Here is a 27601-nt window from a genome sequence, read left to right on the forward strand (position 1 = left end):
TACCTTTAGAAGACATTTAATTGCATGATATGCTTACCTCATTGAAATAAAACATAAGATTATATACAGTAGGAGAATAAGAGCACTTTTCTTTCATGGCTAAATGAAAATCATTTTAGCATTTCAATTCCTCTCTTGAAGCAATAGTTCACCCAAAAATGAACATCTATTATAATTTACTCACCTTTATGCCATTACAAACCCATGATTTTCTTTCCTCCATTGAACACAAAAGGTGAAATTTAAGAGAATTGTACTGCTCACACACATTCATCCAGTTACAATGAATGGAGACTGGAGTTTAATGCAAGTGTGCAGCCAGCCAATATCTTGTATATATATATATATATATATATATATATATATATATATATATATATATATATATATATATATAATATATTCTATTATAGTTTAAGCTGTATTTATATATTCTAATTCAAATAATAATATTACATTTTAAATAAAAATGGGGAAAAAAATCTAAATTACTTCTTTTTTTTTTTTTTGATGGATGAACTCACGGCTCGATTGGACTCCTGTCGTGTCAAAAGTGTTACGACTTTTCAGTTTTACTGATGTCGCCATCTTTGATATTACTTCACTATGGTCACAATCACTATGGTTTCTGGAAAAATAATACTAGCTTAAATCCTTTAGCACATTCAATACAGTCTTTGAGGCGCTATTTTAAATAAATGCAGTTGTCAATCCCAAAAACTGACATGAGAGTTAAATTCTGGATGAACTAATCCTTATTTATTTAAACTGATGTTACATTCCCCAAAGATATTTAATCACAAATAATCTCAGTTTTTACAGCAGAGTTTACACTCAAAAAATGGTTTTGTGGCACTGTTCTTTTTACCCAAATATTTTTTTGTTCAAGTAACACACATCTATTTCTTTTACCACCAAACGCTACACTATTGTATTGTGTTTAATTAACTTAACCAGTGTGATTTTTCACTATATTTAATTATCGATCGTTAAACTAATGTAAATGGTTTAATTTCGTGATTCAAAAAAATCCGATTTCTAACGTATTGGATGAAGATGGCGTGTAAAGAAGTTGGAAAGATGCATGGCCTCGGAGAAAATATAAAGTTAATCTAAAGTTTTTCATTTCTGTTAGTATTTCGGTAACTCTTTTCTGGACTGCTTTAAATATATTGCAATGGAAAAAAAAAATATTGTTCAAATTGTTTCAAATTAGCTTAAGCAAAACACTTTTGCAATACATTTTGTCCAAAATTAATTTGATCGTGTTCAATCTGCTTCAATAAGTAAAATGAAATTTTACTTAATCCGTTTCTGTTGGGTTACATGAATGATTTGTGTTGCATTAACTGAAACTGGGCGGTGCTTGTTAGTTCCCAGCATGCTTTGCATATAGCTTAATTAAGAGAGAATAAATGTTGAACTTAAAGGTTCTCTAACCAATGTGGGGCCAAAACGTTTTTTTGTCACATACATCAAACGTCTCCTCACTATCGGCTAGCTGCCTGTCCCCTAAACACACTGTAAAAAAACGCGGTCTCTGTAGACACCACAGGCTCCCAAAACGGCAACAAAAACAATCATGTCTCACCCGGACCCCGAAACCTAACAAGCAGTGTTCCAGCCAATCACTGGCAAGAAGTATTTGAGGGTGGGTCTGGGGGGTTAGTGCGCGTGCACATGAAGGGGGTGTGTGTGTGTGTGAAGGAGAGAGAAGCATAAGAGGGAAGTTTGAAAAATGGCCGAAACACGACCAAAGAGACGTCGTTCTGAAGAACAAATTAAAAAGAAGAAGGAGTCGGATAAAGAACGTGCGAAGTTCCGAATTTACATCGATAGCTAAGCTTTTGAACGATGGCGAGAACTCCAGCGGCAGAAGGGCTTCCAGTCCGACATTCAGGTTGCTCTGTTTTTGATTGACAGGTGGGTAACGTTAAATTGTTTTTTTTTCTTCTAAATTAACGCTTATGTTCGCCAAACCCACACAAGGATATAATTAGCTAGAAATGCACGTTCACAATAATTTCAGGAAGCACGGAAGGGAGGGGGAGGAGATGAGATGCGGAGGACGGAGGGTCTAGCTAGCCTCCGATTTGTTTGAAAATATTCCGAACGTCAACACCCAGGATCGCTTAGAGAACCTTTAAGTGATATTTTATGTGTTTTTGAGAAAATTAGGAAAGGGGGAAACTTTATAGTGTGTAATTGTGTTTAATGTTCAATTACATTGCAATTATTAGAACCATTTAAATTAGTGGGTTACCATTGTGGAGAAGAGTGGAGCAGTTGACTTGTTTACTTTGTGGACTGATCTCTTGCTGAAAATGCATACATTTAAGCATTTAAATGTTAATAAGTGCTATTATTAGCTAATAGCTAGCTATAGTCTAGAAATCCTTCATAATTTTCTTTGTCAGTGCAGTTTGTGTTGAATAATTTGATTGTGTGGAACCACTGTCCATAATTTTGTTAAGTTAGAAAGGCGTGTCCTTAGTACTATGTGCAGAATGTCAGCTGATGATAAGTCACAGTAGATCTTTTCCATGTAGTTAAAGTTCAAAACATTTTCTACTCGACTACAAGAAAGTCGTACATAATGGAGCAGTGTTGGGTTTTTCCTTTCAGCTGTGGTCTCGGTCCCAGAACGATGTGTAACTGTTTATAATTACCATGCAGAGTGGCGGCCCCCGAGCGGCCGTACATCAGCCCACTAACTCAACACTGTGAGTGGCTTTTCATCAACAGTCTGAATAAGGGAACAAGGTTTTAGTAAATGGCTGTTTATCACAACCTCCTGGATCCATTCATACACATTCAGCCATCCCACTACAGCCACAGGGAGAAACCATATTGTGTTTCTGATAAAGCAACGACTTCCCCCAGCGCACAGAACATCCGGCCAGGAACTGAGGATTTACAGATCACGGAAAGGTTGTGGTGTTAACTACAGACCGCAACTGAACCAGATGAGAGCCAGGAGAGGTTCTGGAAGGTTCAGGTTGGATTTTCATGACCAGCCACTTTCACGAGAATTTGAGTGACTTCTCCTTGAAATATCAAACCTGGTGCGGAAACGTTCCAGCACTTGAAGCAAGAGAAGAATGATTTCACTCAGGCTGAGACACAATGAGCTATTGTGAAGGCAGGGCCTTGTGGGATAGAATCAGGGGCTACTGGGATCCTAAACAGGGGAAACCGATGAAAGAAGCAATGTCTAACTCTGGCAACCCTGATGATTAGCAAATCAGTTGAGCAGAACGCTTCTGACAGCTCTTGAATATATATGTGTACGTGAGTGTGTTTGAAAAAAAAATAATAATAAATGTATGTATGTATGGTATGGATTGTATGGATTGGATGGAAGGATTTTTGTAAGAGATTCAGGCTCTTTTTTTTTTTCTTTTTTTTTGCTCTATTCAGGGAACAGTGCCATAGATGTTTTAAAAGGTCTGTGAGGATCCATAAAGCAGCAGCTCTTTCTGCTTTGTTAGCAGGGAGTGTTTCATTCAGACAGTGAGCTGGTCACTATCCAAACAGCAGGGCTTTGCTTACACCACAGTTAACACCCAAAGCACTGTTTGATTAGGTGCTACGACAGCAGAGATGTCTTACTCACTATATCTCACAGTCAGACTTAAGAAAGGCAGAGGGGAAAGGGTAGAGAGGAGGAGAAAAAGCACAAGTGAATTAAAGTGGAGGTGGGCCATATCTGGAACTAGGCCAGAAGGTACTGTAGGTGTGTGTGTGTGTGTGTGTCTGTGTGTGAGAGAGAGAGAAAGGGAGAAAGGGAGTGAGAGAGAACAGAATGAGGCCATGATGAGATGCAGCCAGTTCTAACACAATTAGTCGGATCCCAAAGGAAATCCAGAAACACCAAGTGCAGCTTCACTACACACACACACACACTCACTCATGCAAACATTACCATAATTGTTATCATACAGGAACTGTATCGATATTCCTGGTTAAAATACAAATAGTTAAATTGCTGCAGGAGATATACAGTTAGAACTGATATATACCAAACAGGACCTGCCTGTAAAATGGAGAATGCCCTGTTGTGATAAGCACTGATTCCGTGGGCACGTTTGCACAATTACCTGATTTGTATAACTGCTTTAGTGAATTGGGTGCTTAAACAACACAGCCAATGTGTGCAAATTTAATTGTGCTATCAGTGGGTGCAATCTTGATGAATTTCACACTTCATATAATTAGTCAAAAGTCTGGCATACTATAAAAACACACTACCATTCAGAAGTTCAGTGTCATTTAATCATGATTAATTATGAAAGAAAGAAAGAAAGAAAGAAAGAAAGAAAGAAAGATAGATAGATAGATAGATAGTTTTAATTGATAATACATTTAAGTGACAGTAAAGACATTTGAAGAGTTCAGATGCAAAAGCCTCTAAGTGCCTTTTGAATTTTTTTTTCTAAAATTATCATTTTTATCAAGCTTGTATATTTAAGTTCAGTAATTTCACTTAAATGGCAATGAAGATTATCTATTAATTGCCATTTAAGTGAAATTACTGAACTTAAATATACAAGCTTGATAAAAATGACCATAGACAATTTCAAATGGCATTTAGAGGCTTTTGCATCTGAACTCTTCATTTATAGATCATGTCTATGTCAAATAAAGGCTGTTCTTTTGAGCTTTCCATTCATCAGACTCCTAAAAATGTCTCATGGTTTCCACTGTTTTCAAAATTGGAAGTATGTTTTTTTTTTGTTGTTGTTGTTGTTTTTTTTTTTTGTTTTTTTTTTTTTGTAGCAAATCAACTTTCGAGCTGTAGTGTGGTTCTGTGTTATGGGGTCAAAATGTCTAAGACGGTCCATTTCTTGTGTTTTCAAGTTCACACTGCTTTTGCGATGCTCTCAACAAGATTAAAACCAAATCCTGTGAGTGAATATCAAAGCATCAGAGATGTGAGGATGAAGCAAGCAGACACACCGAGGAACTGTGACAGACATGAGGAGATTAATCTGGAAATGGACATGTGGATGATAAGGAATCGACTGGCTGCTACTGCTGGATTTATTGCACATTTAACTCTCTCTCTCTCTCTCAGACACACTGGCAAGAGGCCAACCAGACGGCTGCTACCACTTCTAGTCTTGGATGATGAGGATAAATCGCTTTTGTTTTACAACACTTAGAACAAAAACAGAAAAGACACATTATTTATGGAGTTTTCTCTCCGTTTCTTTCATTCTCAGTGGAGAACTTGCACTGAGATTCATGATGCAATTCCGATTGCCATGTATCGAATTTATATATATATATATATATATATATATATATATATATATATATATATATATATATATATATATACTGTATATATACACTACCTTTCAAAACTTTGGGGTCAGTAAGATTTTTGATTACTCATCCAAATAAATAAATAAATAAATAAAAAAGTAGTATTGAGATATGAAGATATGAATACTCATATTCAGCAGGGATGCACACTGATTTACAAAAAAAAAAAGGTGACATTAAAGACTTCTTTTTTGAATAAATGCTGTTCTTTTGAACTTTCTATTCATCAAAGTATCAGGAATAAATAAATAAATGTCAATGAGCTGTCAATTGAGACAGGCCCAAACAAAATGAATATTATGAGTTTATAAAATGTGATTATAATTATTCTCTATCGCGAATAAACTTTACCTGATGTAAACACAATACTTCAATGACACTGATGCGCTTAAACTCATAATCGCAGCAAAACACGTGGCTTATGCAAATTTTTAAATCGCAATAAGCCGGCATGCAAAAACTTTAATCGCATCTATTCCACTCTGACCAAGGCATGTGAGTTCATGTTGACAAAGTCATGCGAATTCAATGCAGTGGCCGAAAATAATGAAAAGGACATATTTTAGTCCAAATATCCACAATTTTTAAAGAATAATCTCCCAGAACTTGAAAATGAGCTTTAGACTTGAATAAGCCAGTTTATCAATAAATGAGAATTTATTTGCCACTTCTTAAAGGTGCTATATCGAACTATTCTTCTAAAATGAATCCTTTTTTAATGCCTGTGTGTGAAGGGGTTGTAATCACACATTACAATGATCACTTGTCGGGTTTTGCAATTATCTCTCTATTCCTATTTCTATGTGAAGTCGGATTCTATCGGATAGACATAGGACGAAAACACGGATCAACATCGGCAGACCGTTTGAATTAAGGAGAGACCTCCGCTATTTTTATTGTGATAAATTACAAGTTTTCAGACATGCTGAAATAATGGTAAACTGTACTGAAATAGCAAGGTAAACTACAACATAGATGAGACATGAAATGAATACAAAAGACAAAAAGTAGGTGCTTTAGGATATAACTTTGATTTTATGTACTAGATCTACTGTCTAAAGTCACTCATCCCACTACTATCATATTGTTTATAATACACATTTCCAGACACGTTCAGTACATTACTGTTACTTCCTATGATCCGTTACACTGAAATTGTTTAGTCTAGTTCACTAACCGTTTTCGTTATCATATTATACATTCACCTATGTTGACATTGCTGATCGTGAAAGATACACGAATAGTTAGTGAAATGCCTTATGCTAGATAACACCACAAATATAGTGTTATCATGGTACAAGTATGGAGCATTAGTTCAATGTCAAGCTGATAAAAGTAGCCTATTATTGTAACGTTTACATGAGTTTCCAGCATGTTGTGTGATGCTTTCTCTGGTGTGTTGAAAGTCTCAGCGTGGCCGTGTACCATGAGTGCTCACTCTTGTGTTCGAGCACCCAAGACCACGAGCGCTCTTGTAAAAAATTGGTTGCAATCTAAATCATCACCGATAGAGGTCGCTAAAAAATACATATAGCACCTTTAACTGCAAACACATTTATAAATTGGGCTCGACAGATTTGAAATAATTAACACAGTCTCATCCCAAATCGTCATATAACTGACGTTTTGGGACGTATTTTGACCATACGTCAATATCCGCCTTTTTAGGGCCCCCTTAAACGTCGGTAGATGGCGATCCCGGGCCGTCATACAACTGACGCTTTACCTTTAACGTCAGTTAGGTGACGGGTTAGGTTTAGGGTTAAGTTTAGGTATGGGGTAGAGTTAGGATCCCATAACCTCATCTACCGACGTTTAAGGGGGCCCTAAAAAGGCGAATATTGGCGTATGGTCAAAAGACGTCCCAAAACGTCAGTTATATGACGATTTGGGATGAGACCGGGTTGAAATAATCAATGAGAATGCTAGCAGTAGACTGCTGCATGCTTGCTAAAAAATGCCCTATTTGTTATTCAGAAACTCAATCCACTACATTTGTAAAAGGAAATGTGTATTTACGTATTGGCAATCTTCGGCTATTTCAAAATTCAAGATGAGTCTTGTAAACACAAACTTGAGGAGAACAGATTCATTCATCCAATAAAAATCACTACAAAAAACGGCTCAGAGAAAAGCTCTAGCAGCATTAGTTTGCAGATGTTTGACTTTTTGGGAACTCTGTGTGGATGTGCACATCTGTATGTGTGTGTGATGGTTTGTAGCGCTGCACTACACGCGGGCTGCTGAAGAAAGCGTGTACACAGGCTTAAGCTCATAGCAGAATCACAGCGAGTCAGACGTCGCTGGCAGAGGATTAACGGCAGCAAAGCAATTACACTGCTTTACAGTCCTGTTCACTGCACCTGTACACACAACACAGACTCCTGCAGGTCAATCATGTGTGTGTGTGTGTGTGTGTGTGTGTGTGTGCACTGGCTCGGAGCAATCCATAGAAGTGTCCCCCAGGGATCTGTCTAAGCGCAATTCGCCTTAGTGCTCTTATATCTGTAAGTGTGTGTGTGTGTGTGTGTGTGAATCACATGAACTACACATGAACCTATACGAGATATCAGTGCTGCTGAAAATACAATAATTAGCCATCTAAATGAGGACATTAAATCAAATATTCACATAAAAAAATAAAAATGTATACAACTAATTATAAAGACTTCAGTCTATCTCTGCATTATTTATTTTATGAATCTTTTGAATCTTTCCTGGACGGCTCTAAAGCTGGGATTTATCAGATTCAGCTTCTGGCAACAACTCCACACCAATAAACCAACATTCAAACAGCAAGCAGTGTTCCATATAAGCCTAGACATATTAGCTTTATCAAATCCAGACCGTGTTGGCCAACCAATCCTCAGATAACCATTTCTGCTCGGACACAGCCAAACAAACAAACGGAGAATGCTTTATCCACACATTCACAGTACACACACACATATCTATATGAGGACATGCCATACACTTCTATTGTTTTTACAGAACAATAACCAATGTTAAAGAGACACTCCACCCATTTGCATTAAGCTTTCCATTGTTAGAAACCCAGTCATACTATTCAATGGTCGTGAAACACTCTCTCATTTTCCCCTGAGACGAGAGAAATCTGCTATTTACCTTTTTCACTTCCTCCTACAATGACGAAAAAATCGTCGTTTTACGTCATTGTACGAGGAAGTGTAAGAGGGGGGATTTCTGTAAAGACTACAAGCACTATTCCCACCCTTTCAAACCCGCCCATAGGGGGTTGGACCTAATACGCTAACAGACCAATCACAGATTTCTGCAGTCGCCATGCATTGTTTAGATATACAGCTTTTGATTCAATCTAACTGAATTCATTCTGATTGGTGAATCTGATTGTAGTGTTTACATGAACGCTAAAAAGAGTGATCGGTTGATGTGCGTTTAAACATTGCTAAGAAAATTTTCACAGGTGTCACTCATTGGTAATCATGCCACCGGTCTCCACACGGCCCTCACTCGTCCTGCTCGCCACAGTAAACATGATGAATGGAGACTGCCAAATCCCGGACATTTTGGGCGATCTCGAAACACATTTTTGGGCAGACTCATCACGGAGACTCGCTAGATTAGCCTAGACTTGTTGTTTACCTATTACACAGTTACCGGTAGGCGTTGCCTCCATGGGCAGCAAAGCGCATTCTGGGAGTTGTGCATTCAAAGTGCATTCTGGGAGTTGTTGTCTTTCATCCACATAAGCCAAAAATACATTTTCTCAGTCTAGAAAGCTCCAAATTCAGAAATAATTTCACATTTCTTCTACATAAATTATTAATTTTAAATACACATTCATCGTTCCAGAGGTGGAATGACCATTTAACAGACTAGCACATCCCCACATCCCCACCCTACCCATAAAAGAGCAGCATGTTTACAAAAAAAAAAAAAACAATTTAATAATAATTATTATTTAAAAAAAGTTTTTTTTCTATTTCTATAGTTCACACTTACTATTATGTGCATTTTTATAATAAAAAATAAATAAAAAAATATATATGTAAATAAATATATACAGATAAATACATACAACCATTATTTATCTGTTATTTTCCAATTGTAGACTACCCTGAATAACCCCAAAGAGACGTTTCATTAGATTCAGCTGAATTTTAGGGACAATTTTGTTCGAAAAAATATAACTTCCACATACACTCGCACAGTAACCGGCGTTCCATGTAAACCTAGACACATTAGTTGCATCAAACCCAGACTTGTCGCCAAGCAAGCCCCAGATAACAAGTTCTGCTCTTGCTCGGCCAATCGAAACGGCTAAATCCAAGAGAGAATGCTCTATCTACACACGCGCACACAAACAAACCCCAGAACAGTCTTTGCCACATAGCTCCTGGAGAATTAATCTTGAGGATTGTGCTGTCCGGCATCCTCCAATTAACCAGTGAGCTGTCACCCATCAACACACACACACATAGTGTACACTCCCAGCAGACATTTCTGAGGAATGTATAATTTAAGTTCTGATGGAGGCTCAAGGCGATTCGGGCCAGTCCCACTGCACTACTCCCCACAGAGACAACCACAAATCCCCAGAGAGATAGAGAGAGAGACAGGAGTAACATGAGACAGTGGAGGAAGTGAAATGTAACTTTACACTGAAGTCGAGATGATGTAATTCACTACATGCATGTTGGGGTATTATGATCGATTCCTGTGAACTCTCTCTCCCAGCAATCGATCATAGTGTTAATCAGACCGCAGACCCTTTCCCTATTATATATCTACACGTTTAAACATATTTCTGTAGCTGCTAGATGCTCTACATGAATTTCTAGCAGCAGTTCAAAGAGAAATATTCATTTTTTCTCTGACAGTAAAATGACCAGGTGTTCCATGGGCCTTCCTCTGAGCAGGTGTTGGACTAAATTGCAAACGGCCATCTGTATATGTTTTACTGAACGCCATTTTAGACTCTAAATGGAGAATTAAAATGCTGAGGACTTTCTAACACAGCTCTTCAGGAATGCAAACACGAACAGGCACTTTTAGAGTGCAGCCTCATTTTCCTTTGATTCAGCGATAAGGTACAATATATCTGAGAATACAGTCACAAATGATGCAAATATAGTCCTCTATCTTTTTAGACATGGATGTATTCACACTGTGATACATTAATATTTAGCAGAGTTTCATATTGATTTTTAAAATGGTGACTTTTTGATAAGAACATTAAGGACACACCATTTGCTAAATTTAAAAATTATATTATGTCATAAATTAAGATATTCTTTCCAATGGAGACTCCAACACTGTGATCTGCAGTGCTTGTGAGTTTCCAGACTGTAACCCAGGACGGCATAGATAACTAAATAAAACTGGCTCTGCACTACTGAATTTGTGATTGAAGATTTTGAAAATTATACATGAGAATTGCTTAACTGTTAATTACAGTGTGTGTGACTGTGTGTAATCTTGTAAGCCTGTCAGTAATGACTAAAATGTTGTATTCATACGGAAAAAAAAAAAACGACAAAAAAACACTATTGCTAACTTTTCACATGAATGAAAATAAAGAGATACACAAATATACCGTATAATTAAACATATGTAAAAAAATCAAAGTGCATCAAATACTTTTTTATTTAAAAATTGTCTTTAATTGTCTTTTTAATACATTTTTTAATGTAATTTTTTTATTCCTTTTTTTTTTGTAAACACACTTTTAAAACACACGGGTCAAAATAGCCATTTTTTTTCTCCTCAGGATTGCTCGGTTGATCTCATTAGCGGCCTCGGTTTGGGCTACAACTTATTGGTAGCAGAGACCTGTCCTTTCAAACTGCTTCTAAAACGGTGCTATGACCGACCGCTTCAGTTTAATGCTAATGATAATGACAACAACAGTGAAATGATGATGATAATGACTCACTGGTGCAGGGCATGTCTGGCTGCTCTCCGTCTGCTCTGTAGTAGCCGTTCCTGCAGACGCAAATGGTGGCCGCTTCAGATGTGGACCTACTGTTGGACGGACACTGAAGACACAAACCCGTCCCTTGACTGGACTTGAACGTTCCTGGAGGACAAGCTAAAGAGAGAGAGAGAGAGAGAGAGATCGATCTTGTTAGTGAGCTATCTCACTGCTTCAATCAAACACCTTCAAAATCCAAATTAGGAGACAGATTTCATCTGGAATATTAGGAAAAAATTAGGAGGAGAACTTGTAGATGATCTTGGCTTTCCTGCGTCAGAGAGTTGCAAAAGCATAAATATGTACATCCTTGTCTAGTAAATCTCATTACCTTGTGTTCACATCTGGACAAGAACATGATGTCTTTTTTGCAACATGGTGACAACCAGGAATAACATTATAAGCTTTTTTTTACTATTAATGTGCAATGTTGGGATACAATATGACCATGCTATTCTTATGCAATGCATTACTAGCACAGTGTCTGAAGGAGTCAGTGTCAGTTTGCGTACAGACAAAAACTGCATTCATGAGAGCAAAGCGTGTTTTTGTTCCAGTTTAAGTGCGAGACATTTCCTGTTTGTGAGGCCTATTTCAAGTGAAATGAGCGATACAGAGCAAAGGTGCTCCCAAGACACATCAGCCAACCCGATGTCTGTAAAATCAAAGGAGGAAAAAAGACAGTGTTTTATGATTGGCTTTAAAACACACACACACACAAGCTGCTTCCTTGACTCTTTTTTTTTTTTGGCATTCGCACAAAGTGTGTTCTTGCATTTGTGTTTCATTGTCCCAAATATACATTTTTTTTTTTGTTTAAACATGCCTACTTAGATTTGGAGCCCAGTGAAATTTAAATGCAAAATGCACCTAAAAAATAATTAATAATAATAACACTGCTCTCTCTATATGGCTACATATTTTAAAATAAACACATATGCACTAAGGCCTGCCAGAAACAGGGATGATGTGTCACTATTTCAGTTATTTCTTAGGTCCATTTTGTGCATGGCATACCAAAAAACATCACTTTAAGCACATTTAACAAATGTAGTAATTCGTTTTAAGCTTTAGAAAGAGAGCTTCAGCATCCAAATATTATAGACATGCTGAACTTTACTTTCAGGGCTTCTGAGGCACAGCAGAGAGTAGTGAATAAATTCTGCTTGCTTTTCCAGGCCGGGTTTATCTCTGAATAAAGAGCTGAATAAAGTGATTCCTGTACTCGTTTATCATTAATTCTGCAGCTATTTGAGAGGAACACTTTCTGCTGGTTCAGCTGGATGACCACACGGATCAGGACTCGGGGTCTGCGTGATCTGATCACAGTGCTGCTGACATGAATCAAGAAAAAAGAAAAAGAAAGAAAAACATTTCATATTGATCCTAAATGAGTCATTTTTTTTGCACTGATGCTTATTTAAGGATATTTAAGGTCGTTCAGAATTAAACAGGATGGTTTTTTTGTTTTGTTTTTTGCTACTGACCTTTAAGACTTTTAAAACATTGTATTCATTCAACATTTATCCATAATGCACACTTTTTTGCTTTGGGGAACAATGTTCACCCACTCTCCACCAAGAAATATTTCATGTCAGCACTAGATCAATGTAATATGTCATTAATACCTTGATTAACTGGCATTATGGCAGTGACAGACGGGACGTTTCAGGTCGCAATAGACCTAGATCGACCTGTTCGCATTTAGACCTGTTATTTGCATGCCATGAATATGCATCAAACTCATAAATATGAATTAAGGAGCAAACATGAGCTATATGGAGAATTTAAGATGTGGGTGTGATTACTACACTTATCAATTTACATACAAAGATGGATGTTGGAAATTAATAAATGGTGTGAGATGGAAGATGTGAAGTGCGAAAAAGGGAGGGAGTGTGTCTCTCCTTTAATGAGAGAGGACAGGATAATTCATCCCTCCTTCTATCCATATGAAGGAGTGTGACCTGCGCCGAGTGTGAAATCAGACCTCTGTTCTTGAATATCTGCAGCCTTTGAAGAAATTAATTAGATGCTATACAGCTCATTAAAAGTTTAGAGGGTCGGGTCCACTTTATTACTCTGTTCTTTTATCTATCCATCTACTCACCCGCGGACTTATTCATTTAGTCGTTTAATAAATAAGGGGAGGGGAGGAGATTAGACATATGTGGAAAGATAGAGAAGAGCAGATTAGAAGTAAAAGGAACAAAAATGAGGGAAAAAGAACAAAAAAAAGATAAAAAGATGAGAAGAAAAAAGGAGGGAAAAATTAAGAGAAAAGAAGAGAAGAGAAAAGAATGATGAGGGAAAAGAAAAACAATGAAAGGAAAGGAAAGAAAAGAAAAGAAATGGAAAATGAACAGACAAAAAAAACAGAAGAAAAAAGACCAAAAATAAGAGAAAAGGGAAAAGGAAATAAACCAGGCAAAAAAAAAATAATAAAAAAAAATAAAATAAAATAAGAGGAAAAAAAAAAGAAAATTAACAGACAAAAAGAAAAGAAAATGAAAGGAAAGGAGAGGAACAGACAAAAAAAAGGAGGAAAAGGGGGATTAGAGGAATACACATACTGTATCAGAGGAACATTTGGTGTGGAGCCCCTCACACACACACACACACACACAGCAGAATGTGTGAAGGTGTGGGTGTTTGACAGACAGCTTCTGACCCAGCCCATATGACACACACACACACACACACACACACACACACACACACACACACAATCACACTCGTACGCCTCTCCCATCCCGCACAACACCACATTCTCACAGTAATGAAACATGCCATGTTTGTCACCACGACAACAAGCACTGCAGCCATGACCTCTGACCCCTGTGGCCCACTCGTACACAACAGAACAACAGACGGGGAAACTCCTGTTAGAAAGTGCAATCCTTTAACAGAACATGTGACAGGTTTTACATTTAGAAGTACAGTACGAGGCCTCATTTTACAAGAGAGTTCATTTTCGTCTAAGTAGCAGATTATTGTGTTTGCTGAACCGTCAAACTTGCAGACTCTCCGACACTAAAAGTGGACCCACATCTGCTGTAAAATACCTGTATCTGAAAGACACCCCCTTAGGGCGACCACTCAAACGCAACAGCTTGGCTTCAGGCTTCTGCTGTGGTTGTCTGAGTAGACCTCCATCTCTGTAGCTGTAGGCGAAGCCTGAGGAGACAAGCCTGAAAATCCACCACACCAATCACACAGACACACTCCAACAGCCTCACATACTGAGCGGAGTCGTGGCATCTCAGATCTCTCATGGACCGATAACGGTGTTCACTGAGAAGAAGCCCAACTTGTCTTACCTGCCAGAAATATCACAAACATCTTCATACTGTACTGCTCTATAATGCACACACAAATCTCATAAGCTCCTTCAAACTGCTTATGAGGCCAAAATAAACACAAGCACACAAATGATTCAACACACTGCAAGCATACACACACCACCTGCCTAACATGCTGTTAGTCCTCTGCGTGCTAAAAAAAAAGAACCGACCTGCCTAGGCACGGCCTCTACAAGACCCCTGAAGGTGTCCTGTGGTATTTGGTACCAAGAGGTTAGCAGGAGATCCTTCAAGTCCTGTAGGTTGTGAGAAGCTGCTATGGATCGAACTTGTCGGTCCAGCACATCTCATAGATCATTCCTGAACAATGTGCGCAGTATGGCAGGGTGCATTATCCTGCTGAAAGAGGCCACTTCCACTAGGGAACACTATTGTCATGAAGGGCTGTACCTGGTCTGCAACAATAGGCGTTTCTCAATGTCAAGGAAGGATCCTCGGAAGTCGGAATTTCGAGGATGCTACGTCATCGACGTCCGTCGAAGGACTGTTCCAATGTCGAGGATCCTCAGAATTTCAACCAAGGACTGAGTCCTTCGTTCGGAAAATATCCCATACACAGGAAAGGATGCATATGTGTAGCCTTCGTGCTCTTAAATCACCCACAATCCTATGCGCAGCTTTGCTATCTTGTTCAAAAAATAAAAAAATGTCGGAGTGAGAACGGCAATATGCTTTCAAATGTAAGCAAGTATAATTTCAGTTTAGCCATTTATTTAATGTTTGTTAAACTATTTGCATATCGGCTCAAATTTGCTTAGGGGATTTAAAGCTGTTCCCTTTTACTGATTAACTTTTTAATTTTTACTTCATAGCCTTTTTTGTTGGTCACATATTTTACAATTGCATGTGTTTTAACAGCTAACGTTAGATCATGTTGCTATGGAGGTAGTTCTGTTAACTCCGGTAATATAATCGTTTTTGAATGAATAAACTCCTTTTTAAATCAATATTTTGTGTCGAATTATTGATTTATTTGGTAGGTAGCCATGTTATAAGTGGGAAAATGTATAGCGAGGCGGTTGTTACTGCGAATACAACCGGCTGATCAAGACCCCTCTGCTTTAGAGTTTGCGGGGTTGTATTCACTATAACAACCGCCTGGTTATACATTATCCCTTTATTTATTTATTTCTATGAGGACTGACAAGACAAAATAAGGACTGTCAAGTGTATTTAAACAGTGCAGTACACCAGCACAATGATTTTTGCAGCGCCGAAGCGGACCTTTCACTGATGTAATGACGCAATGACGTGCACTTGCTAGCCTGTTCCATTTACATGTTCTCCGAACGCTAAAGAGGACCCTTGCCTAGCCTCTGAAGGAAATGACTTGGAAGGACCCGTCCTGCCAAGGAAGTATCCTTGACATTGAGAAACACCTAATGTTTATGTAGGTGGTATGCGTCAATTATACGTCCACCTGAATGACCGGAACCAGGGATTCTCAGCAGAACATTGTCCAGAGCATCACACTCCCTCCACCGGCTTGTCGTCGTCCCACAGTGCATCCTGGTGTCGTCACTCCCAGAGCACACGTACAGAAGTTCATTTGTTCAGCAGTCAGTGTGCGCACGCGAGAGAAGCGCTCTTCAGTCTTCGCATTCCTCAATAGCGTCATTGAAAGCAGCACTTTATTTTCGCTGACTGCGAGATAGGCCTATTTTAACTTTTGATTAATAAACTGTTCTCCTATAGCCTAAAAGTTTCTATTCTAGTTAAAGCTGTATTCTATTTAAAATGTAGGCTACTTTTACATAATTACGTTTTGCTTTCGCTAAATGTCCCTTTGTGCCACCTGGTGGTCATTTCGCCACAGACTTTGAAATACGGCTGGTTTATTTTTGCCCTTGCCGCGGCGGTAAACGACATTCTGGTTGTCCACCTACTGCACATGGTGTAAAAGAAAATGGGACTCATTGGACAGGACAAGCTTCTTCTACACCTGTGTGCCCATTTGTAGGCACTTTCGACATTGTACAGGGTAGGGATGGCGAAAACTAAAAATTCTCTTGATCAACCACCAAGCCTCATTAGCCTGTTGAAACCGGTTAACCAATTGCGTTAACATATGCCCAATGATGTCAAACACACACACACACACTGTCCCGGCACCGCCCTTCCATTCATTTCACTTTTTTAAAATCCCCATACAGCGCAACATGAGTCCCACAAACACGGCGCCAAGGAGCTTGTATGTAATCAGAGGACAAATGGCTCCTTTTTAGTTTCGAAATGGTTTGGGTACAAGGTGATCGTGTTGAAAATAAAGGCGTTAGTCTAGCGTTAAAAGCTCATTTGAAACATTGCCGTGGCTCATTTAAGCAGTCTCATCACAGTCTCATCCCAAGACGTCAAACAACTGACGATTTTGACCATACGTCAACATCCGCCGTTTTAGGGTACCCTTTAACGTCGGTTAGATGACGTCATCTAATCCTAGCCCTACCCCCAGACCTAAACCTAACTGACGTTAAAGGTAAAGCGTCAGTTGGATGACGCGCCAGGATCATCATCTAACTGACGTTAAAGGGTACCCTAAAAAGGCGAATGTTGACGTATGGTCAAAAGCGTCAGTTGTATGACGTCTTGGGATGAGACTGTGTTAATTTAAGAAAATGACAGCTCCGAAGAGACGCTGCTTTAGTTTGAGGTAAAGTTAACGTTAGTGCCAACAATAATAAAGAAAGATGATGATCATCATCACCTTATCTGTTACCACTGAAATGTAGATGTAATGTATTTCCAAATCTAAGCCCAGCAACTTACATCTGTGTCATTCTTTCAGGTGAAATGGTCCCACACACTATTTTCTTTGCACGCTTCATCATGTCGTCTGTTGCCTTTGCTTTTCGCAAATCTTGTGAGAGCGTGAACCCAAACACTGTGTGAACCCAAACCAAATATTTTTTGTTTTTTTTAACCGACTACCGACAACTTTGATTAGTTTAACGGTTAACGTTGATACGGTCAAACGGTCATCAGTTAACATCCCTAGTACAGGGGTCATAAGCACTCTGATTGGTCTGTGACTACACAACAGAGTGCGATACACTGTGTGTTGTGACACATTCCTCCCATAACCATCATTTTGTGTGACTTGTGCCACAGTAGACCTTCTATTGGGTCGGACTAGATAGGATAGCCTCCGTTGCCCTTTTGCCTCTCCGGCGCCCAACACTCTGTCACCGGTTAGTGGTTTGTCCTTCCTCGGACCACTGTTGGTAAATTCTAACCACTGCTGACCGGAGCATCCCACAAACCTTGTGGTTTCAGAGAAACTCAGAACTAAACATTTACAAAACTGAACTAAACTGAAACATTTTCAAATCACCAAATGAATGTGTGTAAAAGTAATGATGTGAGCTCAGTCGGATCGTGCAGCGTCCTTCGGGTTACTGTTTACACTTTAAGCTACTGTTTAAAATGGAGCGTCTAGAGCTGAATCAGCTACTGTGAACAGCCTACAGTCAACATGAGTGAATGTGTGAGTCCGAATGCAGTTAAAAAGGCATCTTTATGCCTTTGGAGCACATTCTTAAAGCACACACACACACACACATAAATAAAACATTCCCACACGAACCTGCATGTCCATTGGCTTTCTGACATTGCAAAATGCTATTCTCACTGCGACATTTTCCGCTAATTGTCTCGCGCCTGTTCAGCATGACATGAATTAATCCAGGGCCCTTTCTTTCAGTCTCAGGCGCTACAAGGGTCAACTCGGCAAAGAAATGATGACGGAGGGGAACTGAGGACAAGGAACGAGGGAACAAGGCGTGAAAAAAAAAAAGCATCGAACAACAAAAGATAGCAAAAAAAAAAAGAAAAAGCACAGAACCTGCCATGGGACTGGGTTTTAATTTGGCATTAACGCTACAAACTTTTTCTAAATGACCTTGCGCATTAGGAGCACGTGGCTCAGGCGTTAAGCGCATTAATTAGCGCAGGGACATCTCTCCGCAGCGTTCTGTCAAAGCAGACACGGGAAAGAAGAAAAAAAATCCACCCAGCTTTTCTGTTCAATCTCAGCCTCAGCGAGAAAAGCCATGTTGCTGAAAGCTGAGATGAGCTGGCACAAAGCCCAGCTCGCAGGCGGACTCATTCAGGCCGGGCCGGGAGGAACGGGCGTTTATTCCTCAAAAGAGCAATAAAGCCATTACAGTGAGTAGGGAAAAGAAACATCGCTCATGCATGGCTGCTGAAACATCGGTCAATAGAGCACGTTTTTGCTTGAGCATGTATATATGTACTCTTGTGTAGCCAGACATTTGACTAGCTGCATGAAGTTGGTTTACATAGTGTAATATTGTTCACTTTGACAGAAAGACTGATATGTAAAACAAATAGGGTTGGGTGATGTATAATGTGTGTAATATATAAATAAAATTAGCATAATGTAGTTTTCAATTTGTTTACATATTTCTGACAAACAAAGTTTAAAAATGGCATATTAGCCATATCCTGAATATTGAGGAATTATTGCTAAAAATATATACAGTATATATTTTTAGCAATAATTAGTGTGTGTGTATATCAACCCGGTCTCATCCCAAATCGTCATATAACTGACGTTTTGGGACGTCTTTTGACCATACGTCAATATTCGCCTTTTTAGGGCCCCCTTAAACGTCGGTAGATGAGGTTATGGGATCCTAACTCTACCCCATACCTAAACTTAACCCTAAACCTAACCCGTCACCTAACTGACGTTAAAGGTAAAGCGTCAGTTGTATGACGGCCCGGGATCGCCATCTACCGACGTTTAAGGGGGCCCTAAAAAGGCGGATATTGACGTATGGTCAAAATACGTCCCAAAACGTCAGTTATATGACGATTTGGGATGAGACTGTGTTATGTATATATATATATATATATATATATATATATATATATATATATATATATATATATGCAATGCTATGAACCTGGCAGCTAGTTTTTTAGGAACAAACTGCCAGAGCTGATTTTTCAGGTTAAGTTGCCAGAAAAGTTCTGTATTTTTGCTGAAAAATAAATAAATAAATAAATAAATAAAGAAGGGTGAAGTCCGCGCACTGAAAATTACTGCTCCAAAGAAATTTATTAAAAGGAAATGTTTTGACACAAAAAATAATTACAAAATAAATAAATAAATAACAATGTAATTTTTTATTTATTTATTTATTTATTTTTTTTTTGTATAAAATAACACAAATTGCACTTAGTTCTGGAATAACTGTAATTTACTTTATCTGTGAAAGGGTGTTGGGGGGGGGGGGGGGGGCAAGGGGGGTAATGAGAGCAAGGGGTGTTTGTGGGTGTAAGTGCGTTTTATTTTTATTAGTAGTATGTTGTATCTATTTTGTTGTTTTGTTGCTTGAATATGATCTTGAGGACCCCATGAAAACAAGATGTTTCATCTCATGGGGTTGATCCTAATCAATGTTCATAAATAAATAAATAAATATATATATATATATATATATATATATATATACATATACATATACATATATATATATATATATATATATATGAAGAGTTCAGATGCAAAAGCCTCTAAATGCCATTTGAAATTTTCTTCTTTAATGATGATTTTTATCAAACTTGTATATTTAAGTTCAGTAATTTCACTTAAATGGCAATGATAATTACCTATTAATTGTTATTTAAGTGAAATTACTGAACTTAAATATACAAGTTTGATAAAAATTATCATTAAAGAAGAAAATTTCAAATGGCATTTAGAGGCTTTTGCATCTGAACTCTTCATATACTATAAACACATTTAAAAAAAACATAATACAAAGGATGAAAATTATTTACTCAAAATGAAAAGGAAGTTGCGATAGTGCTTTCTACCAGGAATTGATTGGTTTACATGGTTTGCTATTGGTCGATCTCATGTGAGTGACAGGTTGTCCCGCCCTTTTGCGAGTAGAGGAAGAGATGTTATTGCAATAGGGAGGGGAAGTAATTTTGATTAAAGATTACAAGGTCACTACCCATAGATTCAATTGTTATTATTTTGTAAGGAAGATGACCTTTAATTATAATTTCATTCAGACAACATGCATCAAAAGGTGATAATGCAAGACTTCTAATTAGACACTGATTATTGTACCTGTGCATCCTGAATGCCAGAAATTGTGTAAAACCATAATTAGATCGTTCCTTAATGCTTTGTGAAGGCTCTTGCGATGTCTGTGTGAAATACGCATCAGACGATCCACGAACAGTCCGTAGGCGTACTGTCTGAAGCTGAGACAACTGCAAAGTCAGAGTCCATCGGTGTTAGCTTCCTCATCCTGTAAATTCCCACACACATTTCACTAGCCTCTCACAAGCAACAAACAAACAAACCAAGGCAAAAGACTAAAGCAAAACCCGCTGATCTCAGTCTTGCAGAAAACAACCCTCTTTTTTCATTGAAGTGATGCTTTGAGAATTTGAAGTTCAAGGTTTAGCTATCTTTCTCAACAGCGCGTGCAACTATAATCCAAAACAACTGTTATGTCTTGATTATAGTTCCTCCATTGTGGTCTCGCACACATACGTTATTAAAACTGCACTTCATACGCGGTAATTGAAAATGGAAATGAATTCCAAAGAAAATAAGCTACATGAGTTTGCATATTCATGTAATGGGGTGTGTGAAGTCAGAGAGAGAGCAGGGAACATCATGGCCTTTTCCACGGCCATTTTGATTAACTTTTGTTCAAGGAATATCAAATATCTCACGGAACAAGCACTTTACAAAGTGAGTCACATCCACGGGCCAAACGCTTAGCCTTTCGGGAAACTCTTCATCGGTAATGTTAATGAAAATCATGATCTGCATATGTATGGCCATAAAGAGGGATGGAAGATAAGCTAAATTAAATCTGCAGCTATCAGATCGAGAAAACACAGAGATCGAGAGAAACTGCTGGTGAAGTCATAAAAGGCCGTTTACACCGACAGCAATTACATCGTTTGAGGTCACTGTACTGTATTGCAAAGTGTATCATGGTTTACAATGTCTGCACTCCCATTGGCAGCGCCATATTGTGTCAATGCGTATTTGCATAGAGCTGAACAGTTGAACTCCGCTCACGTGTCGCATCGCCAAAGGCCTCATTTGACTCAAATCTCAAAATGAAAGACTTCTTGGTTGTTGATACGGGCTTTCCCACCAGTGGAATGTTTTTACAGTTTATATGACTATTGGCAGACCCGCTTTTTGTCATGTGCACACCACAGGAACTGGGAGTGATTTTAGTTTTTGGGGGACAGGATCACACCCAGCACAATAGAAACCATAGTGTACTTTGATTGGCCGAATGCATGCCAAACACCAGTACACGAACACAGAAAAAAAAGCTAATGTTAACAGTCTTTGTGCACCGTTGTGTTCTTTTCTCAGCCCCGATGATATAGCACGTCTAGTTGTAGTAGGATATTTTGTCTCTTGGCCTTCCTTCTTTGCTCTTTCAATCGCACAACTTGTACATCTGCATTGCATCACCATTATCACGAAACCCACGACACACAACGGCAATTACGCTGTCCTCCCTTCCCCAGGCGTTGTTGAATGTTGCACTTAAATCCATTTAATTATGCCATTAATTACTCACCCTTGTGTTATTTCAAACCCGCAAGACTTTCATTCATTTTCGAAACATAAAGATCTTTTTGATCAAGTTTTCGATCTGTTCGATCGAAGTTGGTCGAGTTTTCTGTCCCGCATTGACAGCTATGCAGTTAACACTTTGACACTTCAGCTAGTTCATAAAGACATAGTAAAACTAATCCATAGGAATTTGAGACAAAATTTAACCAATAAGGTTCATTCTCATGTTACGCAGCACATTTGAGCTTCAGAAATAACCAATGAGGTTCATTCTCATGTTACTCGGCACGTTTGAGCTTCAGCAAGAACCAATGAGATTCATTCTCATGTTACGAAGCACAATTGAGCTTCAGAGAGAACCAATGAGGTTCATTCTCATGTCATTCAGCACATTTGAGCTTCAGAAATAACCAATGAGGTTCATTCTCTTGTTACACAGCATGTTTGAGCGTAAGAAAGAACCAATGAGGTTCATTCTCATGTTACGCAGCACATTTGAGCGCAAGAAAGAACCAATGAGGTTCAGTCTCATGTTACACGGCACGTTTGAGCTTCAGCAAGAACCAATGAGATTCATTCTCATGTTACGAAGCACAATTGAGCTTCAGAGAGAACCAATGAGGTTCATTCTCATGTTATTCAGCACATTTGAGCTTCAGAAATAACCAATGAGGTTCATTCTCGTGTTACACAGCATGTTTGAGCGTAAGAAAGAACCAATGAGGTTCATTCTCATGTTACTCGGCACGTTTGAGCTTCAGCAAGAACCAATGAGATTCATTCTCATGTTACGAAGCACAATTGAGCTTCAGAGAGAACCAATGAGGTTCATTCTCATGTTACGCAGCACGTTTGATCTTCAGAAAGAACCAATGAGGTTCATTCTCATGTTACGCAGCACGTTTGAGCTTCGGAAATAACCAATAAGGTTCATTCTCATGTTATGCAGCACTATCCCTTTAAACGACGGCCAGCTTACAGAACGTCACTTCAGAGTTCCTACCAGCGGTGCAAATGGAACCAGAAAAATAGCCAGAGGGGAAATATTTGTTGTCTGTGGACAATCCTAGTGGCTTGTTCCTATAACTAAGTTCCTGTAAGTACCTGGTGCGACATCCCCTAATGTGAACCTTTGTCAATGTGGGCCTATCAAAACTGCCTCCAGCATAAACAATGCAAATGAACAAAATGTGCATCAAAAAGCCTTGACCTGAGAATGAGTATGTGACAATATTCAAGCAAACTTCTGTTGCTCCTGGCTATTTCTGACAAAATATTGAACTCCAAGAAAAATGCACTTTTGACTAAAATCAGAATCCATTATCGTCAACACTCACAGGGTGGGGCAGGGCAAGAATTCAAATAGGAACGGAAAGCACTTTAATTACTGCAAAATGAATGAAATGACACCAACAGTTTAGTAGCCAACTGCATGTTCAAGGTATTTGGGATAGTTGGCTGCATGGAGAGAAAGCTTGTAGCAGCCTGTGATAGGAGCTCAGCTGTAGTCTTTGTGTGATCTTTTATTCATCTCTCATGTGACAATGGCTAGATACTGAAAACCTACTTTCTTACAGTTCTCAAATATATAAGACCTTGGACAGAAAAGCCCACTGGTTCACTGAAAGCTTCACAGCAATGTTTGGAGCCCAGATTTACCAAATGGCCAAAAAATGGGTTGTCAAAAACACACCACCTGACCTTGTCCTTTCCCCCGACAATACACTCTTACAACCTCTTTCTGTCAGAAGCTTTCTATATAGAACCTTTCAGGGGATTTAGTTTTAATTCATTTTTAATTTTAATTCAACTTAACAAATTAAAAGGCTCATAAACAATTTATCACCAGATTCTTTTTTAAATAACCTGTTAAATAAAGTATTTTGCAACCATTTATGGAATTTCACCTCATATATCTCCTTTTTTGGCATAACGTGTCCTTTAAAACTGAGTCAAAATGTAAATTGACTTTTTTTTTTTTAAATATGTTGCTTAAAATGTGCATTATTGATGTCTTGCACCATGTAGACTGACATTTTATAATACATTTAATGACATTCATATTTAAGTGTGGCTTCAGCATCCAAGCTGTTTGAGAGCCACTGTATTACCCTCGTTTCGTACTGCCAGCAATTTATTGAAACAACTCTGAAAGAAGTTTTTCATCTTTGCAACTACATAGAAAGTCATTGTGAACTGAATTGTGCCATTTAGCACTCTTTTATTGACAACTTCTGAAGAAAAGCATTTTTTGAGTGCCTCTTATGCAAGTCGAATCTTGAATTTAATGTCTATTTTCATTCTCTTCAGCGGATCTTTCTTTTATCTATGCACAAAGTTTTTCGGCAACATGGTTCTATCTATCTATCTATCTATCTATCTATCTATCTATCTATCTATCTATCTATCTATCTATCTATCTATCTATCTATCTATCTATCTATCTATCTATCTATCTATCATTCTCTCCCTTGTTTCCATCCATCCATCTATGTTTGTATGTCTATGTATAATTCCCTCTATTGTTCTCTCCCCGCTTCTATCCATCTGTCTGTATTTGAGTGTGTTTCTGCCTCACTCTCATTACCTGAGTCTGTTGATCATGAGATTCAGACTGTCACCAGAAGCATACAGGGTCAAAAGTCATGACCTCTGCTGACCCTGAGGCTTGGATGTGACAGTGTCCTTTAAGTGGCCACTAATCTGTGTCAGCTTTTCACACAACAGTGTCAGTGTGTGCGTGTGAGACCAACGGCCTTAGAGTGCATTTTCGCTCATATTTGTGATGAGCAAGCTTATGTGTGTGCGTGTGTGTGTGTTTCCTCTTACCAGAGCGTGACAGTGATGTATGGAGCTGACCAGAACAAACTAAGTTTCACCTTTACAGGCACAGAGAATGGATCACTGTGAGTATGCGTGATCAGATGTGAGTAGCTGTCATTACCTCTGCCAGACTTAAAATCCCTTTTCTGAGAATCTAAGCTCTGCTCCACTCAGTCTAGAGCCGTCATCGACGCGCAGATGCATGTCATTTAATGCACTTCATTTGTTTCCAAACATGCCCTGATGAAAACACGCAAACCACAATCTCGAAGTCTAAATCCTCCATTTCATCTGTCAGAGAGTAAAAGCATTAGGCTGCATCATTCTTTATATGAATTGACAAGAACAAACAAGTGAACATTCATTCCATCAAAACTGCACATGCACTCAAGAAGCAAATCTTGTTCCCCAACAAATACATGAGAAATTATATCTGGAAAGTAAAACGCTTTTCTCAGAATGTCTGCTTGGTTTTTCAAAGGAAATATCTGGACATCCTTAAGACGTGTTTACAGAGTATTTATATATATATATATATATATATATATAATTGTGTTCCCAACACACACTGAATTTATTTATTTTTCTTGGTTTAAGCATAAATAAAAACAAAATTATGCTTAAAAAAATGAGTGATTGAATTGAGTTACTGTCAGTATTGTAAATCCATGGTAAATTATTAATTAAAGATGAAACCCAGCCTAAAATGAAATAAATGACAGGATATTAACATTTGTGTCCCAAAGTGTGAAGAGTGTGTGCACAAGTGTGTTTGTACCATATGTGTAGTGACTCACAGGACCTGATAGAAGACCTGACAGCCCTCAGCAAGCTGTTGCCACGACAACGCCACAGTTCTCAACTCACTGGCCTCTCCCAGCATCTCCCAACTGACGGTAAGCACTAACAGTTTCGGACTTGAAAAAGTCTTCTTGATGACGGAGTCCTCGGAAACGGTCACCTAAAAGACTTTATTCTGTATTTTCCATTTCTTTTAGAGATTAAGATGGACGGTGAGAGAAAGGGACATAATTAGTATTCTAAAGTCCTCCATGGGCACAGTTGAAAGTTGGCAGGGTGCAACATCATTTCATGAGGAGGTCTGACATCAACTATTTTGCTTCATATTGCTCCTCCTCTCTCAGTTCATCTCGGTCAAAGGCTATACACAAGCTCACAGTTATGTATTTGCCATTATACGTACATGCATTTCATTAGTCATAAAACACTTATTATGGTACATATTATCTAATAATTTCCCACTTTATTTTTTTTAGATCAATGTATGTGATCTATCTATCTATCTATCTATCCATCTATCTATCTATCTATCTATCTATCTATCTATCTATCTATCTATCTATCTATCTATCTATCTATCTATCTATCTTTATTATTATTATCATAATCATTATTAGTTGATGTTGACAACACAGGCCGCTAAAACATCACTAAAAATATTTAAACAGCTTTACAACTCAAAGAATGCACATTTTTTTAACAGATGAATTAATAAGTGTTTTTATAAAATTATAAGCTTTAGATTTCTGCTTTTAAATCCTCCAAAAATGTATGTCATGCACTTTCATTGTAAGCACCTCACTATAATCTCAATTAAAATGAAAAGAAAAAAAAAGAAAAAAAGGGACGAGTCAAAATATTTTTTGAGGTAATCAACATTATGCATTGAACCTAGAATATTTTCTTTCTAATAACATTCATTTCAGTCCTCTCCATTAAAATAAACAATTACACACACACAATACCAACAGCTAACAACGTTAGGTTCAAGGTATACGTTTTACTGTTCTCTCAATAAAAGCTCTGCCATTACCGTATAATCACTTTCTGATTTCCTAAAAAAAACAAACGAAGAGTTCAGATGCAAACGCCTCTAAATGCCATTTGAAATTTTCTTGTTTAATGATGATTTTTATCAAACTTGTATATTTAAGTTCAGTAATTTCACTTAAATAACAATAAATAGGTAATTATCATTGCCATTTAAGTGAAATTACTGAACTTAAATATACAAGTTTGATAAAAAAAATCATCATTAAAGAAGAAAATTTCAAATGGCATTTAGAGGCTTTTGCATCTGAACTCTTCAAACCTTGATTTTGTCCTTATGCTTTGAACATACAGCAACACTCTTCCTCAATAGCTTTTAGCCTCATGGTGCAGCTAATAGACTGGATAGGATCATGCTGTTTTACAAAACACAACTCTTTGGCTCACTTAATGCTTGACAAATGAGGGTTAAAATACACACAAAGACACATAAACAGAAATCACAGATAACAAATGATATGACACATAAGAGCTGCAGCTTCCCAGGGAATGTTCTCAGATAAGCTAACGCTAATAGCTAAGATACAAGGCTAACGTTTTGGTAAGGTTCTCTCAAAGTTATGGAGACACCAAATGCAGAACATTGAACAAAGGAGACAGAGGGTTAATTTCACAGAAGAAAGCAACAAATGAAACAGAGAACAGGTGTGCAAAACTAATCAGAAACCACAACAACAAATAATG

At 38.0% G+C, this 27601-nt stretch overlaps 1 protein-coding gene across 2 annotated transcripts in view; it reads right to left on the bottom strand.

The window, feature by feature from the left end:
• ephb1 (EPH receptor B1) overlaps positions 1–27601 on the bottom strand; it is a 306795-nt gene that overhangs the window by 98873 nt on the left and 180321 nt on the right. For both annotated transcript variants that reach the window (XM_089131064.1, XM_089131063.1), the window contains exon 4: positions 11249–11404. In XM_089131064.1, coding sequence (XP_088987190.1) covers positions 11249–11404 — 156 coding nt within the window. The remainder of the gene's footprint in view (positions 1–11248; positions 11405–27601) is intronic.

This window comes from Pimephales promelas, chromosome 5 (genome assembly GCF_988280905.1).
Source record: "Pimephales promelas chromosome 5, fPimPro1.hap1.1, whole genome shotgun sequence".
In the NCBI taxonomy this organism is placed as follows: Eukaryota; Metazoa; Chordata; class Actinopteri; order Cypriniformes; family Leuciscidae; genus Pimephales; species Pimephales promelas.